This window comes from Protopterus annectens, chromosome 2.part2 (genome assembly GCF_019279795.1).
Source record: "Protopterus annectens isolate FY-2018-M chromosome 2.part2, PAN1.0, whole genome shotgun sequence".
NCBI classification, from domain to species: domain Eukaryota; kingdom Metazoa; phylum Chordata; order Ceratodontiformes; family Protopteridae; genus Protopterus; species Protopterus annectens.
This window is the reverse complement of record NC_056730.1, coordinates 213,875,437-213,893,048: the sequence shown is the minus strand read 5'-3', so window position 1 is coordinate 213,893,048 and position 17,612 is coordinate 213,875,437. Positions and strand designations below refer to the sequence as shown.

General features: G+C 37.2%; 1 protein-coding gene across 1 annotated transcript in view; it reads right to left on the bottom strand.

Moving 5' to 3' along the window:
• Positions 1 to 12,426: 12,426 nt before the first annotated feature.
• LOC122795932 (vomeronasal type-2 receptor 26-like) overlaps positions 12,427 to 17,612 on the bottom strand; it is a 48,300-nt gene continuing 43,114 nt past the window's right edge. The window contains exon 3 of the mRNA XM_044064415.1: positions 12,427 to 13,337. Coding sequence (XP_043920350.1) covers positions 12,427 to 13,337 — 911 coding nt within the window. The remainder of the gene's footprint in view (positions 13,338 to 17,612) is intronic.

Genomic DNA, 17,612 nt, shown 5'->3' with positions numbered 1-17,612 from the left:
AGCTACCTGTGGGGCTGGGTAGTGCAGGGGCAGCAAAGGTTCATAGGTTCATAGGTTCATAGGTTTGTACTAGGCTATCAGTCCTAGGGCCTATACAAGCCTAGCCATAACAATTCCCTGAATATTTCTTCCCACATTATTTACTTTCCTGGACCCCTGTCTAGCAGGGCAATTGACGTGATCCCTGGGGTGAATTTCCTTTCTCCTATCCAATCATCAAGGTTCCTCTTGAAGAGGTCCAAAGAGGCACTCTGCTTGACATGTATGGGCAATCTATTCCAGAGTCTGGGGAGTCTCTGGGTCAGGAACCTATCCCTCCAACATGTTTTGTTTATTGTGATGACAAGGTTTAGATCCCTGGAGCGTGTAGCTCTGAGGGATTGGGATTTCTTTAAATGTAGCATGTCCAACAGCTCTGGGTTTGACATGGCCTTGTATGTTAAACAGAGATCGCCTCTGAGTAGACGATATGTGACAGAGTATAGCTGGAGTTTTTTAAGGCGGTCAGCATAGGGCATCTGCTTTAGGCCTGTGATTCTTTTAGTGAGGTATTTCTGAGGCCTTTCCAGTTGTTGCAGATGTCTTGAGAGGTACATACCAAATGGGGCATTGTATTCTATAATGGGTCTCAAAGGGAGTGCTAACAGGTTATAGACCAGATCTGATGGGCAGCAGTGCTGTAGTTGTTGGGGTGGGGGCAGGTGGATCACATTGGACAGGCCTACCCCTCTGTGCTGAGGAAAAAACAAAAAAAAAATAATTAAAAAAAAACAGAGAGAGAGAGAAAAGGGAGAACATTAGTGACTTCAGATGTGATATACAAAGCATTGATACAATTATTTGACTCTATTTTACCTTTATTTTTATCACTAAAAACTCCTAACAAATTTCTTCCTTGCTTTTCAGACTACCCAATTCATAACAGAGGCACATTATAGTACAGATTGCAGTCACCCATCATTGATGTGTGCATATATTGCACATATGCATGTTCTAATTATACTAATTACAGTTTACAGGAGACCATTTGTGCCACTGTTATACAGGTCTGAAATTACATTGCAATAATGGGTAAAACCTAACAGTATTGTATATTTGGGAAGTGTGTTTTTTGAACCCACAACCAATGGATACTCTTAAATACTGTACTGTTCTGTTGTCCTGTAGACTACTGTATGCATGCTTTCATTTAACAGTTTAGAGATGCATGCTCACTGTTATTTGAAAATATGGTACCATTGGTTTGTGCTACAGACTTAGGCATGTATAGTTTCTTTTACAGTTGGGATATGCATGCTCAACTTGATACATCTGCATTAAATACCAAATGCTACTAAATTACTATACCAATTATTATTATTAAAATACAATGAATAAAGCAACATAAAATGCAGCAGAAACACAGCGAGTGGATAAAATGAGCCAAGACTTTAATAAAAAATGATGAGCGTTTCCCAAAACCACTTTTGCTTCTTCAGATCATACTCAACAACTAAAACACCATGAACTAAATACAAAGATGCTGTTTCCCTTAAACTACCCCCTCCAATAGACACACAGACAATTATGGTTGCTAAGTAACTAATTGCTTGATACTGGTACAACTGAAAGACTAAGCATAACTAAGTCATTAACAGTCTGTCTACTTTAAACTATTTTTACAAACATACCTCTTTACATCACAGAAGACATACAGTACAATAAAATTCTACAGCACTATTTAAAACTTTTTAAACTTATTTCTTCAGCCTTCTGGGTTTTAAGGCTGGTTGTATAGAAACATAATCATTCAGCCCATAGTCTTGATATGCTCTCAGTCTAAATATCCATCTCAACTCTGCCTGTTCTGCAGCATTGGTCAAATCCCCTCTCCTAACATCAGGGGGTATAACTTCTAATACTGAGAACATAAAAATATGTTTCTCTCCTTTATCAATCTTGTGTTTAGCAATGGCACTGTAGGTTAAACCTCTATGTACACAGTACAGATGGTCTCTCATTCCCCTTAAATGCCAATTTTTTTACCTGTGTAAAACTAATTACATGCTGTGGATAGGGCAACATACACTAAGTTATTTGTATTACAGTCAGCATTTGTCCTAACTTTATATGTTCTACCAGTGTGTGGATGTACAAACATTGTTGCCTCATTGATTAAATGACAAAAAGAGCAAGCTCTCACTTCCTCATGCCAACCTCCCCGTGTTATCTAATGCCTCTCCACCATTCCTAGGATAAAAAAAGTTTATGTTTCTAAGACTGTTTATTCTTGAAACCAAAAAGTGGACTGGGTCCCACTAACTGGGCTATAATAGCTGGTTCCACTTGTAACACATGCCATTGTTACTGTATTATATTCCTAATACCCTGATCATCTGTAGAATAAGTAAGTGAAAATGGTATCCCTTTACTTAGGCTATCCTTCTTATGATAACATGTGAGGGGTAGTGAAAAAATAAGGTTTTTCCACACTATTCCTGCCCCTTTTAGCTTCATCATGTACTAATGTAATGTCCATTTCCTTATAGCCTCTTATTAAAAATTCCTTCTTAACTATGTCTAACCTCTCTTCTAGTTCACTATCATGAGTAGTGAAGCCTGCTGTTCCTTAATGTTTGTCCCTTCAAAATATTTTTAAATACATGCTTAGGATGCATGATTTCATGATGTAAATAAGTTAGGTGATAGCATTCCTTTTAATATAATTGAGTATACAAGATGCCAATATCATCCCAAATAATCTGGACACCCAAAAAATCAGTGCTGAAATCTGAGATAGTAAACATAAATTCTAAGAAGCTAGAACTTGTAGTTAAGTAATTCACAAAGGCACTTAGCTCTGTCTTTGTTCCCTGCCAAAGCAGGAAAAGGCTGTCACCAAATCTACAATAAAAGGAAACAAGTTCCCTTCCAGGCTATGAACCTAATGGATGTTTCTCCTCCCAACAGGTCATGACGAAATTAGCGTAGCTGTTGGCACATCATGTGCCCATAGCTATGCCAGAGGTTTGCCTATAGTAAATATTATCAAACACGAACACATTATATTCGAGTACTAGTTCCAAAAGATAGCAGATGAAATCTATCTGTTTAGTTGCTAATATTCTTTCATCAAGCAAGACACTTCTAACCATCTGAATCTCTACCAAATGTGCACCAAAGGACCTGACATTCGAGGCTCAATCTGCAGCAGCTGTGGAAAAAACAGAACAGAACTCCATTATGAATACAGTCGTGTCTATATTCAGTGTATAACTCTTACAATTACTCAATGAAATTGATACTTACACATCTGTGTGTTGTTCCCTGCACTAAATTATTTGATCCAGTGGTTGAGGGTATCCTGTTTCCTCTTCCATAGGTCATCAAAGTGATGTTTGCATTGCTCATCAGTGCAAGGGATAGCTGTAGCACTGGTTAAAGCCCTAGCCACACTACTCCAGGCTTCAGACTTGTATTCTGAGTCTGAGTAGTCCTGTTACAGCAAGTGGGGCACATGTTGGACTTCTGGATACCCCTCCTCTGCACCCAAAAGCACACAACCTCACCAGCAACTCCTGACATACCTGCGATTACTCAATCTCAATGTATAACGAGCATTTCCCACCAATTGCATTTATATGGTGATGCCCCCCCCCCCCCTGATTGCATGTCTCACATTTACTGAGAGTGCTCACATTTTGGTTTTGCAACATTGGAATACATTGCACATAGCTTACCATCACAGAAACACAGTAGGCGAGGGTGCACCTCTGCAGTCACTGTGTTTGCCGGATGTTAAGCAATGCACAACAGTGGCAAGCGATGCAATCTCAAGATTATTAGTTATACAGGCACTTGCACAAATCTGCTAGTCAAATGAACCATGTCTACAGCTCTCCTAAGGAGCTTTAGAAAACAGTTGTGTATGTTGCACTTCATTGCTATAATCTGCAATCTCACAACAGTAAAACTTTGCACATCCTGTACTACAACCCCACACAATGTGTACTCCACACCTACACTTAACACCTGCAGCCACCAGATTAGTGACATTATATCCCCTGTCTTAGTAGTTATTGTAAAGTCATCACTTTTAATCATAGTGCAATGCCACTTACTGTGTTTGTGTGATTGCCAATATTTTTGAGTGCATCTGTTTTATGTCTGTGGCTGTCTGGGTCCTGTCTACAACTTGGGTGGTCCATTCCTCCAGTTTGTGTGCTGCTGTGCTTTGTGCAAACCAGGTGAACACAGTAAACATATTTATGCCAAGTGGTGCATTGCACAAACACTGGTCTAAAAAAATGGGAAATTGTCCAGATTTTTGCAGGATGTCTAGATGTTTGCATCATATATTTGGGCTCTTCCTTGTAAAATGTGTGGTTTACTGGGAAATCACTGAAGATTAAAATAAACACAGAATGATATACATTTCAGTTTTGTACTTCATATTATTCAGAACATTCATGCTAGCACAAATCCTATTATTCTACCTACTTTCTACTGTTATCATAGCAATATAGTAAATCTGTTCCTATTTTTGTCCATATTTCTTGCATTGAAAAGTTGGGTGGTATGATCCACATTCTCAGTCTACAGGTTTCATGGCTAACAACAGAGGTACGAGCCAAGAAACCTTGCTTAAGCATGCTGCGCATCATTAATATTCATGGTATGATGCCACTAACTCTTAGGCAAAAACACTCCATGTAAACTCTGTGCGCAACCTAGACGGAGTTTATTGAATCCCACAGGATATGCATATAATGGTTTACTATCAAAATTTAGAATGGCACCTACTTGAAACTGGGATGGCCGAATGCATGTTTTCCATTTCCATAATGCAGATCCAGAAATGTTTGAATACTCATTAGCGAATGGTGTGCATTCGCTAATATGGGATTGACATTCTGATAACAGATCGCACTACGATAGGGATCAGGAAATTTACCCTTTTCCTCACTGTAGTGCGATCTCGGAGATGGAATATATAATATGCAGGGGGTGTGGGGGTGCAGGGGGACTTGCCCCCTTGCAAAAGCGTTACTGGTAACATGGAATTTTGCCATTGGAACTTACAGTGTTTGAATGTCGATTCTGCGGTTACCATTTCTGACATTTTGGTAATTCTGTATTACAAAAATTCTGATAACAAATTTGATCAAAAAGTGCAAAATTGTTTTAATTTTCCATGTTTTGATAGTAACTTGTATATAACATATGTAATATTTATTTAACACCTATGCTTCTGTAGTGGTAAGCCACAGTGGTGCAGCGGTAGCATTGTTGCCTCACAGCAAGAGGTTCTCCCATTCGATTCTCGGCTGGAGCGCCTTCTGTGTGGAGTCTGCATACTCCTTGCGGTTCAGTGGCATTCTGAAAGACATGTGTAGAATGGGAGGATGCCTGTGTCAGCTGGAGAGTTGATTATGGCACCCAGTTTGCAGTCATCTGCGAACAACAAGAGCGGTCCCAGGACTGAGCCTATGGGAATGCCACTGTAACAGGTTTAGAGAGTTTTGACATGGGTGACTGTTTTGAAGAAGTCTACCAGGTTCAAAGGGCAGGGATCTGCCTTTTAACAAAGAATTGTAGTATCCAGATCTAGCGTCTGTAATTTCCCCAATGTCTTTGTTTATGAGTTCCATGATGATCCAAGCTCCTAAGCACACCAGGCTTATCAGGCTTATGGGGTTTGAGGTTCAGGGTCGTTGTTCCACCACCTTTGTTGTGGGGGACCACTTGCTGTATATGCCATTCCTTGTACATATCCTGTAGTAAGGCTGAGACTGAACAGTAACCTAATATGAAGTTTTAGCTCTTTCTGGAGCTCCTGTAGATACAGCCCTGGGACACCGTCCAGTCCCATTGATGCTGTGCTTTTTGCTTTGGAGAGGGCAGGTCCCACCTGAGCATCTGAGATGACAGGGGGGCAACTCTCTGCTGGGATAGATATTTGCTCTTTGGGGGAAGGAACCGGATGTTGGCAATGTCTGTGGGTTCAGTGTATTTTTTCATTTTGGACTAACTAACATATCTGGGAGTTGCCACCTAGGTTTCTAACATAACTAAAGAAGGCCTTGTGGTTATCTTTAGTGTCTTGTGTAATTTTTCTCTCGGAGAGGCCTTGGAAGATTTTATGAGGGACCGTAGTCTTTGCTAGTACTGATCAGTGATGCTTTTACTGCAGTAGCCTCCTTTTGTTGTATAGCTTATTTATGGCAGTGGTCCACCAGACAGGACACCTGCCTTTGGAGGAGATTGGGTGGTTTTTTATTTGGGATTGCATGATCCATGCATTCCTGAAGATGTCCATAGAATGCATTTATAAAGGATTCTGCAGTCTGGGCCGTAGTTTCCACTGGCCCTGGGGCTTTGAGTGAATTCACCTCGATTTTGAGAAGTGTGAAATTAGCCTTGGAGAAATTTTTTACTGTGGTTTTCTGGGGTGGTGGTGGGGTCGGGATGTGGATGTCCAGTGAGATTAATTTGTTGTCTGATCTTACCAATGAGGGGTGTACCTCTGGTGCAGAGCATAGAGTCCCCATGTTTGTGATGATCAGGTCCAGTATGTTTTCCCCTCTTGTAGGTGTGGTGACCAGTTGTTCCATAGCATTTGAGTTTATAAATTCTAGGAATCTCTGGGATAGGCTGTTGGGGCTTGAGTAGTGCTCCCAGTCTATGTTGGGGTAGTTGAAGTCACCCAATATAAAGGTATTTGGAAAGACCTTCACATTCTCCAGTGTTCTCAGGAAAGCCATGTGAGGTTCCAGAGTCTGGGATGGTGGTCTGTAGCAGGCTACAAACTGAAAGGCAGTTTTTCCCACTGTTAGTTGCACATAGATGGTTTTTGATGCTTCGTGCAGTGCCACTAACCTGGAGGTGTGGGTATCCTTGATGAATATGGATACTACCCCTCCTTTTGTGGTTTGGTCCGAGTTTTTGGGGACGAAAAGCATGGTATGAGGTATAGCCTGGTAGTGCTGGGGTGCTCTAGGTCTCTGTTATTGCACAGACATCGATATTCTCCATGCTCAGGAGAGCTTCGAGTGCTTGCATTTTGAGGTTTGACTTCTGGCATTGAGTAGCATTGCTCTTAGTTTATTTTTCCTTGTGTTGTCTATGGAGGTGGGTTTGTCTTTTGAGCCTTGCTTAAAAAAGGCACTATGGGGCTGGCAAGAGCCTTTGCCAGTATCCGAAAGCCCACAGGTGACAGGTGCAAGCTGTCCCTAGCGAAGCAACGTGGCTTGTCAAGCATGTCATCCCAGGCTGACAGACACTGGATCTCCTTTGAATGACACCAGACCTTTAGCCAATTGTTAAAATTTATCATTTTTTCTTTGTAATGTGGCATAATTTTTGGTGAGGGTAAGATGCTACTCAAGGTCAGGGTCATACTTGTCTAGGCTACATGATGTGAGAGCTCCTCTATGTGTCTTTTCATGTAGTCCAGGGAGGTACGGTTCAGATCATTCACACCAGCATGGACAATGACAGAGTCATATTTGTACTTGCTTTGGAGTGACCTGAGTGCTTGTGGTATGTGGCAGATCCTGGTGCCCAACAGGCAGCTCACCGTGACCTTCTCCTTGTTCAGCCTGGTGAGTGGGACATCAGTGTGCCTGACAACAGAGTCACCTATTACAAGTGTATCAGGTGTGTTGTTTGGCCTTAAGGGCTGTGACTGTTTGGCACACTGATTATGTGAAGTATGTGTTTCACTTTTTTGTTTTGTGGTAGAAGTTGCTTGGATGTCTGCTTTGGAGGTCTCTGCTGCTTAGGCAGCTTGTATGTTTTAGTGTGTTTATGTATTTGGTTTTATGATGTGGTAGGTCTATGTGCGACTGGATTTGTGTTGTGTATGGTTACCTTCTCCTCCTGACTGGCTGCGCCAGTACTGCATTGAGAGAGCTTAGCCTCCAGTTTGGCTATATGGTCGCATCTCTCACATATATTAGTACTTGTTGGAAGAAGGAGAGGGTTGTCTGTGTACAATGGCAGTTGTAACATTGCCTCAGGATTCCCAGATTCACCAGCTGGACTGGAAAGGAAACTAGCAACTGACCATTGGACATGTTGGTAAATTATAAGTAACTCCTTCATGGCTGACAAAAAAGGACCAATAAGGGACGAGTACTCCAAGGGAGTATATGAGGAGGTAGTGCTATTAGTTTATTAGTGCTAACTTATATAATTGCTTGTAAGAGCAGTGCTAGGTTACAGGTTGAGAATAGGTCTTTACTTGAGAGAATAGAGCAGATCTAAGGGAAAAAGAAAAGAGCAGACTTGGAGGAAGGTGTTTAAGCCTGCCTGGTTAAAAGCTGCGATGCTCGCGCTATCAAATCAAAAAATTGTTGTGCCAAAAAAGGGGGGTACAGGAACTTAAAAGGAAAGAAAATAAAAGAGCCAAAATGGCCAATAAACTACAAGATTCTTGAGCTGAGGTCACTCCTCCAGGGACAGATAGGCTGCTCAAAGCTCCCCACTCCCACTGGTAAACAAAGAAGCTTCCTTGTATCCAAGTAAGGAAATGGGCAACACAGGAACTATTCTAAAGTCCAGAATACAGCAATGCCTGTATTTGGGACTATTCTAGGTCAGGAAAGGTGGGAAACAAGGATTTTTTTTTTGTTTTTTTCTTTTTTAGCAGAACAAACAGCAGAAAAAGTACAGTAAAATCTTAACACAGGCTAGCGCACTTGAGTGAGCAGCCTCAACAGTTAAATTCAAACAAACAAACCTGTAAAAGTGCAGGTATTGGAAATCACAAAAAACAAGCTTAAAACAGACAAAAAAGCAAATTAAACGGTAAGTAAAATATACTTAAATCTTGAAAGCAGTAACTCAGTAAATAACTGTCTTGAAAGTTGACATGCATCCATGTTCTTCAGGAGATTATTTGCGGCAAAGATGTTCAAAGAAAATAATGTGCCCCCACTTACACCAATACATGTTTTATTTGCTTTCGGCTCCTTCAATGGCACTCTGTTCAGCTGTGATTATGCAAGAGAACCCCTCCTCTACTCTATGGATCCAGATAAGAACCATACACAGTACTATCCCCAACAAAATTCTGAATACCCCACCATGTTGCCCTGATGAGGACCTTGGTAAAATTTGGTTTGCAATATTAGCACGATGAGACCTACAGGATTCAGTGTATTCAATGACCCAAACTAGAATGCAGAAGTCAGCATGCACCATGAACATGCACAAGTGAACTCTATGCTCTGTAATTTCCATCAGATGGTGTATACTTCTGATGCCTCAAATCATACTATCAGCGCATTCTCCCTAGCACAGGTAAGATGCCATTGGCTGCTCACCTCCATTATTTATCTCTTCCACTATCTGGACCACAATTTCAACATTCATCAACTGGATAATACTCTGGGCTTTATCCATTTGTGTCATAGAACTGGTTCCAACCAACCAATATTATTCCAAGGATGATTGTTAGCATATTTAACATTTATCCCTACCTTACCCTTTACAGTAACTTAGCAAAGACAGGCAGTGTGTGTGGACCAGGTTCTAAAGTTGGAATACCTTTATTTGGCTGGGTCAGTTATGGCAAAAAGAAGATGCTAGTTTGCTTCCATTAATTATGTTTGGCCATGTGATATGCTAGCATTCATACAAATTTACTGCTGCTTCCAGACTCCTTTGTAGAATGTTGATGCAGTTACATATATTTGTTTTAGCTCTTACAGTGTTGGCTCTAAAGAAGTGATGCAGAACACTTTTTTAAGCCTTTCACCATTATAAATTGCAACATTTGTCATTAAAAATCCTGGCAGAAAATAAGAAAAAATAGTACTTCCCTATTTGTAAGTAAAAATGATAATTAAATATTATGTCTCCAGCATTTATCTATAAGGAGTCTTGTTAAAAACTTAATTGAGTCAATAATATTTATAACCTTAAATTTTTCTAAATGTAAGATGAGCATTAGTAAATCTTGGAGATGCAATGCTAAACCTGAGAAGATAAGTCACATTGTCACATTGCAATGCCCAAATCACAGCACATAAATGGAATGATGCAATGGTATGTGCCTACTCCTTTTATGAGACTGAGATTTTTGCCTGCAGTACTGATGTTTAGTCTGCCACATACCTCCTCTTTTTAATAAACAAACAAAAAAATGGTACAAACTTGAAAACTATGCTAAGGAATATTAAGTTTCAGGATAAAATCAGACTTGCAACTGTGATATTTTAGGCAATTTTGCTAGACTGTTTTTTTTTTTATATTTTGTCGTTTATATTTTACTGATACATACTCATTTAATTGTTTTGTATGCCCACCATGAAAACTACAGAAGATAGTCGATTATCCAAACTAATTGGGACCTAGGGTAGTTAGGATAATCAAATATACATTGAACCAGATAAAAAACTTCTAAAAATCTTGTTTTTTTCTGCATGTAGGGAATACACTTTTCAACAACTGAGTGATTCCAGTGGAAAATAAAGAATATCTTTCACACATGAGCAGGCTACAAGCTCGAAAAACATGAACAAGTGAATACATATAACGTTTATATATTGAGACTTTATGATTTTACCTACTGGAAAACTTTGGAAGGCTGCATTTGGACAATTGACTGTTCAGATAATTGACATTCGGATAATAGACTCTCTACTGTAATAGGCTGATCTGATTATTTTCCTGTCTGTAGATGCCTCTTTTTCGCCTTTCACTGTGAGGAAATTTTAAGCTATGGTTTAATGGCCTCTTCTGTTTCTCTTTTGTTAGATATAGTGCACTTTAATTCCAATTTTGTGCTGTGTGGGTAATGGTTAATCAATTTTCTTGCTGAGCAAGTCTCATTTACATATTATGTTGCAACATTGGCATGTGAAAGGCTTGCACTACACTGTTTATCTTGTTTTTGATTGCAAACACAGACATATTTTGTTCATCAACTAAAAATAACCATTATAAAAATATTTGGTTTTATCAGCTTCCTGAACAAATGACATTGAATAAGCTGCAGTCCTGATTTCATTGTTTTGTCTCTTATGTTTCCATACTTTATACATGATTTTTGAAAGAGATGCTCATGGATGCTATTTACATTTTAAAACAAAAGGCCTTTGAGAAATGTTTTGAAATATATGTTCAGAACATTTTGCAGATTGTCACACAAACATTAACTAGGTTCACAGTAATGGACTTTTGAAACCCTTTCACTGTATTCCAATGATTTGTGTGACATTTAGAAGTGCTTTTGTTTTGTTAAAATGCATAAATATAATGCATGTAACTAGTTTACTGAATGTGATTCTGCTCACCTGGACAACAGACACTGAGCACCCCTGTGGTTTCCATAAATTTTAAATTCTTCTAAGTCAATAGCCTGACCCAGTTATGTAGCCCTGTATAACTAAACACCTACTACCTGTTATGTATTATGATTTCCTCTTGTGTCAGCAGTTTACTGCATTCACCTGTGACTGTAGCAATAGAAAACTGGAGTCTGCTTATCTGATATAGCTTTACTTCTGCCCCCTTCCCTCATCTGTCCACTTATATCAAGTCTTTTTAAATCCTGCTGTTGTTTTTCACCCATCTGCCCTCTGCATCTACCATCATATCTGTGAAACAGAACATTATCTGTTTTAGATCTGGTCCTTTGATATTCCAGTCATGAACCTCCTTATTCCCTATCTCGTTATATACATATACTGTCTCATTATGGCTTCTTTTCATTATGCGTGCAAATATCACGTCCTTCTCTCCCAATTTCATCCTATGTATACATCTCTAGCTCCAGAATTCTCTTTTCAAAGCTCAAATATTATTTCATAGATTGCTGATGATGAACTCTTCTGGATTAGAAACTCAGAAAGGGCATTTCCTCCCCTTCTTAAGGTCATTCATTTATTTTTCACCAAAGATTTCAGGCCTTAATGTAAATAGGGAGAGGTTCCAGCATTCCCACCTTAATAACCTGCACCCTGTTAGATTCATGCAACATAAACTTAGAGCCCCACCTTCAGACAACAGGACCGTGTCTATTTAGATATCAGACTATGGAACAGTGTAAGTAAAGTTATTGAGAGGAGTATGAATAAACTTAAGAATTGAGATTAGGTATATGTTATATCACTCACAATTCAAAAATATAAAAAAAATAAATTGTGGGAGACTTTAACTACCCCTCTGTAGACTGGAAACCATACATTGCCACATATTCACCAGCACAATGATTCCTGGACTATATATTAACACAAATCCCTATTACCAGATAGTGTACACACCCACCAGAGGTTCAGACATAAAAGTAATGTAATTCTGCAGATCATGGCACATTTTATGGAATCAATTAATTTCTTTATCACATAGCAATGTATATGCTATTGTCAATTACAGAAATCTAAAAAAATAAAATTCAATATGTGCTGATCTCAGTCTCATGAATATAAATGTGTTTCTTTATCCCATGTTAGCATCTCTTTTCCTGAGATAGTCTCTTGTGTTCATCTCAGGTCTCAAAATAATAATGTAGCATTTTGGAAAGAATATACAGCTCAACGACCCTGCCGTTGATGACAGAAGAGCAAACACCTCCACAGCAACAACAAATTTTCCTTTCGTACTCATATAAGCAGGTATGAAGGACAACCAAACACTGACAAACACTAACATGCTAAATGTGATGAATTTAGCCTCATTAAAACTATCAGGTAACTTTCTGGCTAGAAAGGCTACTATGAGACTTACAGTTGCCAGGAAGCCAAGATAACCAAGCATGCAATAGAACATTGCTATTGAGTTTTCATTGCATTCAATTATAATTTTTTCCTTATAAGAATAACTGTTAAGTTGTGGGAAAGGTGGAAAAGAGATAAGCCAAACGGTACATATAATAATTTGAATCAGTGTACCACAAGTAACTATTGCACATGCTGTCTTTGACCCCACCCATTTCAATAATTTGCTTCCAGGTTTTGTGGCATTAAAAGCAATAACCACAATGATGGTTTTGGTGAGTACAGATGAAACAGATATGGAAAAAAATATACCAAATGCCATTTGCCGCATAAGACAACTAATATTGTTTGGTTTGCCAATAAATATCAAGGAACAGAGAAAACATAATGTGAGTGAAACAAGAAGAAAATAGCTGAGATCGCGGTTGTTTGCTTTCACAATTGGAGTGTCTCTGTTCCCTATGAAGATCCATAGAATTAGAAGAGGAATAGCTGCTAAGATAATAGCAACTAAAGCCAAAGTACATCCCAAGGACTCCTGAAGTGACAGGAATTCAATGAGTTTTGGAACACATGCATCTCTTCTGTCATTAGAAAAGAAACCTGCTGGGCATTTGAGGCAATCTGATGTGTCTGCAGAAGAGAACAAATGAACAATATATGTTAACACATGAATTGAAAATGGTGTCCTATTAAGTGTTTTAATTGTGACGTGCAGTTATACTTTTTATAACTCAGCAGTAGTTTATACACATTTTGTAGGCTTTTGAGCATAAAATTTAGAAAATAAAACTGAACAAATTACACCAATTTTCCTACAAATTATAACACTTCTTATAAAATTATTCCCCTCAATTTTTTCATAATCAAATATTTTTCTTAATTTTTATAATTTCAAAATTAATTTTAATATCATGTTGGTAACCAGAATGGTTTACAATGTGAACAGATTACTTTAAACAGGTAAGGCAGGTGCTGTTCTGATATTATGTTACTGCACAGGCAGTGTACTCAAACTACAAGTAGTTTATATGTGAATTTATATCTATCTATCCATCTATCTATGTATATGGGGACCTTCAAGAATCTGTTTTCATATGATTTATATTTATCTCCTCAGAGAACATTGTAAAAGTGCTATCAGCAAAGAATGAATAGAGTCATTCCATTTCATCTGTGGCAGAATATCATATTTTATGCACCCTTTCCTCACTGAAAGCCAACTTCCAATCTATACACATTTTAGCACACGTTTGTTGTTCTCCTTCTTCAGAAGTACAACATCAGTAAATGCTCCAGTTTTCTTATTTCAGAATATAGCTGCATACATCATTTTTATCTATGCACCATATTGTTGTCAATCATGATTCATGGTGAGTATTTATTTGCATTGACAGGTAAGTTGCCCTCAAGGCCATAACAGCTTCTATTATATGTGCCATTACTTATTTGTCCAGAGTTAATAAATCCATTTCTCTCTGCTTGATTCCATCAGACACAAAATTAAATCCACTCAAACACAGTAGATAGTTTCAAAATATGTTTTCAGTTATTGTCTTTGAGTAGATGGGAACCCTTAAATTACAGTCTTCACTTTGAATAGCATCTTACTGTGTACGGAGACTATCATCTCCTTCAAACAGCTGACAAATATGTCGATGTACTTTCAATATATGGGTAGTCTTGTGCGTGTTGCTATCATCATGTACAGCCACTTTAAAACTGCCAGGTTTAATTTCTGTTAGATATTATTTTATATACTGGTCTGATGTCTAGCACTGCTAACCTCAAAACAGTCTCTAAGATGATCTACCTAGATGTGTAATATCACAATTTATGATACTGTTTGATAGAAACTAGATTACCATCTGTTCCTGCATTACCCAAAGATGTTCCATTATTTACTGAAACATTCTTATTGTTAATTCAGTTTCAGATGTTTATATAATCACCTAACATGCACATTTTTCTTATGCATCTCTCACTTATGTGACTTATATGGCCCCCTTCATATAGTCAACAGCCCACAACAGCAACACTCTAAACATCAAGGCAAGGTTATCTAAATAGCAAAATATAAAAATGTGGCAGTGGCTGATTGTCCAAGATTGTGGTACAGTGGGGATTGGAGTTTTGCCCTTTCCTCACTGTAGTGTGATCTTGGAGTTAGCATATATAATTTGCAGTGGATGTAGTGTGGCAGGAAGCTTGCCCTCCTGCAAAACAGCATCTGTTGAATGTTTTTTGTTTGTTTTGGTATTCTATCATTTGTGATGACCTGGACTTGGTTATTTGAATGTTGCTGTTGTGGGCTGTCAACTATCTACAATAAAGCTCTGACTTATTCATACATACGCAGATATACGTGTGCATATGTATATATATATATATATATATATATATATATATATATATATATTTATATATATATATATATATATATATCAAGAAAAAGAACGGCAAAGAGGCACAAATAAAATCCAATAAACTCTTCCAAGTAGGCTTCCGAAATAACTCTTCAAGATTTAGTAGTCAACTTCTTTATTGTTAAAAACACAACCAGCGGACTGCACGGAAAGAAAAAAGAATCAGTCAAGCGCTTTCACCTGCAGCTATGTCAGGCTTTCTCAAGATGAACCACAAGCGTTGTGGATGTGTTTAAATCACACCCTCAATTCAACAATAAACAATTAAGAAACCATTAGTGACTCATTAATTAATGAGTTCAATTTAAAGTGCTACGTACTTAAAACAATATTTCCTAACACAAAATGTACAAACTGTTGTTCGATGTCAGTATAAAACTCTTGCAATAATGAAATGACATGCTTACAAGTGCATATAACAGTCTAGCACAATTTCATTCTGTTTAAATGCATCTTGTGTTAATCTAATACATTAATTAACTAAAACAAATCTTCATAAAAGCAGTGAAAAATACATTATGGGAAGTTAAAATACTTGACTTGATGGATTGGTCAACATTGAATAAGTCATAATTAAAGTGTTACGTATCTGTACAAAACTTTCCTTTCTTGCAATGTAAAACTGTTAATCAGCGTAAACAAAAACAGTGAATCAAGTATTAAAATACTTTGGAATGCAATTTGCAAATGGGCATTCACTTCATTCCTTTAAAAAACCTTGTGTTAATATAGTGCATTCGTTACAAAACCTAACACTTCGAATCATTTAAAGATGCATTGAGAATGCTCGTGCGATTCGTGTGCAACATTATTAAAATAATCAAAGCCTAAAATTTTTCTTTATTCTCTTTTTTTCTTTTTGAAAAAGAGTATAGTTTCTGAATTTATGCGTAGCATAATTAGACTTAGTGTATATGTCCGTATTCATGTAAAAAACAATAATGAAAGAAAACAGTAGATGTTGGTCATCACGGTTATTGTAAAAACCGAGTAAAAAATTGATATTAAGCTTACAATATAAATAACTGTAGGAAACATTGATGAAAAATATAAATAATTAAAAAATTAATTAAACTACCTATAATTCATATTGAATACTAATAATGATTATGTCTTTGTGATAATTGATGTTGTGTTTATATACAAAAACTTGTGAAAAATTCAAAATGGTTAAATACTTTATGCTAGACAGCGCTTAAATAAATAAGAATTAAGAATTAAAAGTTGATAATTAAATGTGATGTTATCAAAATATTAAATAATTGGGTTGTAATATTAAAATGTTAAAATGTTAAAATACAACAGTTAGGACAATCACATTAACAGATTTAATATGGGAAACAAGAAACAAACAAAGAAGGAAAAAATGGGGAAATAAATAGAAAAATGTGCAACATTGTTTAAGTGTAAATATATAAAAATAATAAAATATAGGTATAAACCAGTATCCAAAAATTCCATTATAATGAAAGCTGTGTACATATATTGGATATTATCAACAGTAAAATTTTTTTTATATATATATATACACACACACACACACACACACACACACATATATATATATATATATATATATATATATATATATATATATATATACATACACAGACACACACACACACACACACACACACACATATATATATATATATATATATATATATATATATATATATATATATATATATATATTATACACACTACATGCACACACACACACACACACACACACACACACACACACACACACACATATATATATATATATATATATATATATATATATATATATATATATATATATCTATATATATATAATCTATATGGGTCTACTTTGCTTCATTGAAAGCTTATTTCACTGAATTTCAGTTCACCCTGACCAAATTGCTGAAAGCTCAAGTTACTGAAAACTCATTTCATCGAATTTCATTTCACTGAAGCAGAGTACAGGCACTGTGTGGAGTACTGTAAGGCAAGTAAAAGGTATGTCCCATTCCCCACTGTAGTGTGATTCTGGAATTAGTATATATAGGGGGGTAGGGGGCATAGCCCCCCTCATTGGAAAGTGTGGGGGTCGTAGCCCCCCACCTATTTTGGTTTTATATTATATTTCCATGAAAGCTTCAGAACAATACATTTTAAACCATCGACATGCATACTTTCAGCATCAATGACTAACTATTTCCAGAAGACAATATAAACCTAAACTAAGTGGGGTGCCCCCCACATCCCTCCTAACTATATATACTAACTCCAGCATTAGCCTACAGTGGGGAAAAGGGCATATACCTTTTAATTGTCTTACAGTATTCTACACATTGCCAGTACTTCACTTCAGTGAAATGAGATTAAGTGAAATGAGTTTTCAGTAATTTGAGCTTTCAGCAATTTAGTTAAGAGTTCATAGGTTCATAGGTAGGTACTAGGCTATCGGCCCTGGGGCCTATACAATCCCAGCCAAAAAGGTACCCTGGCTTTT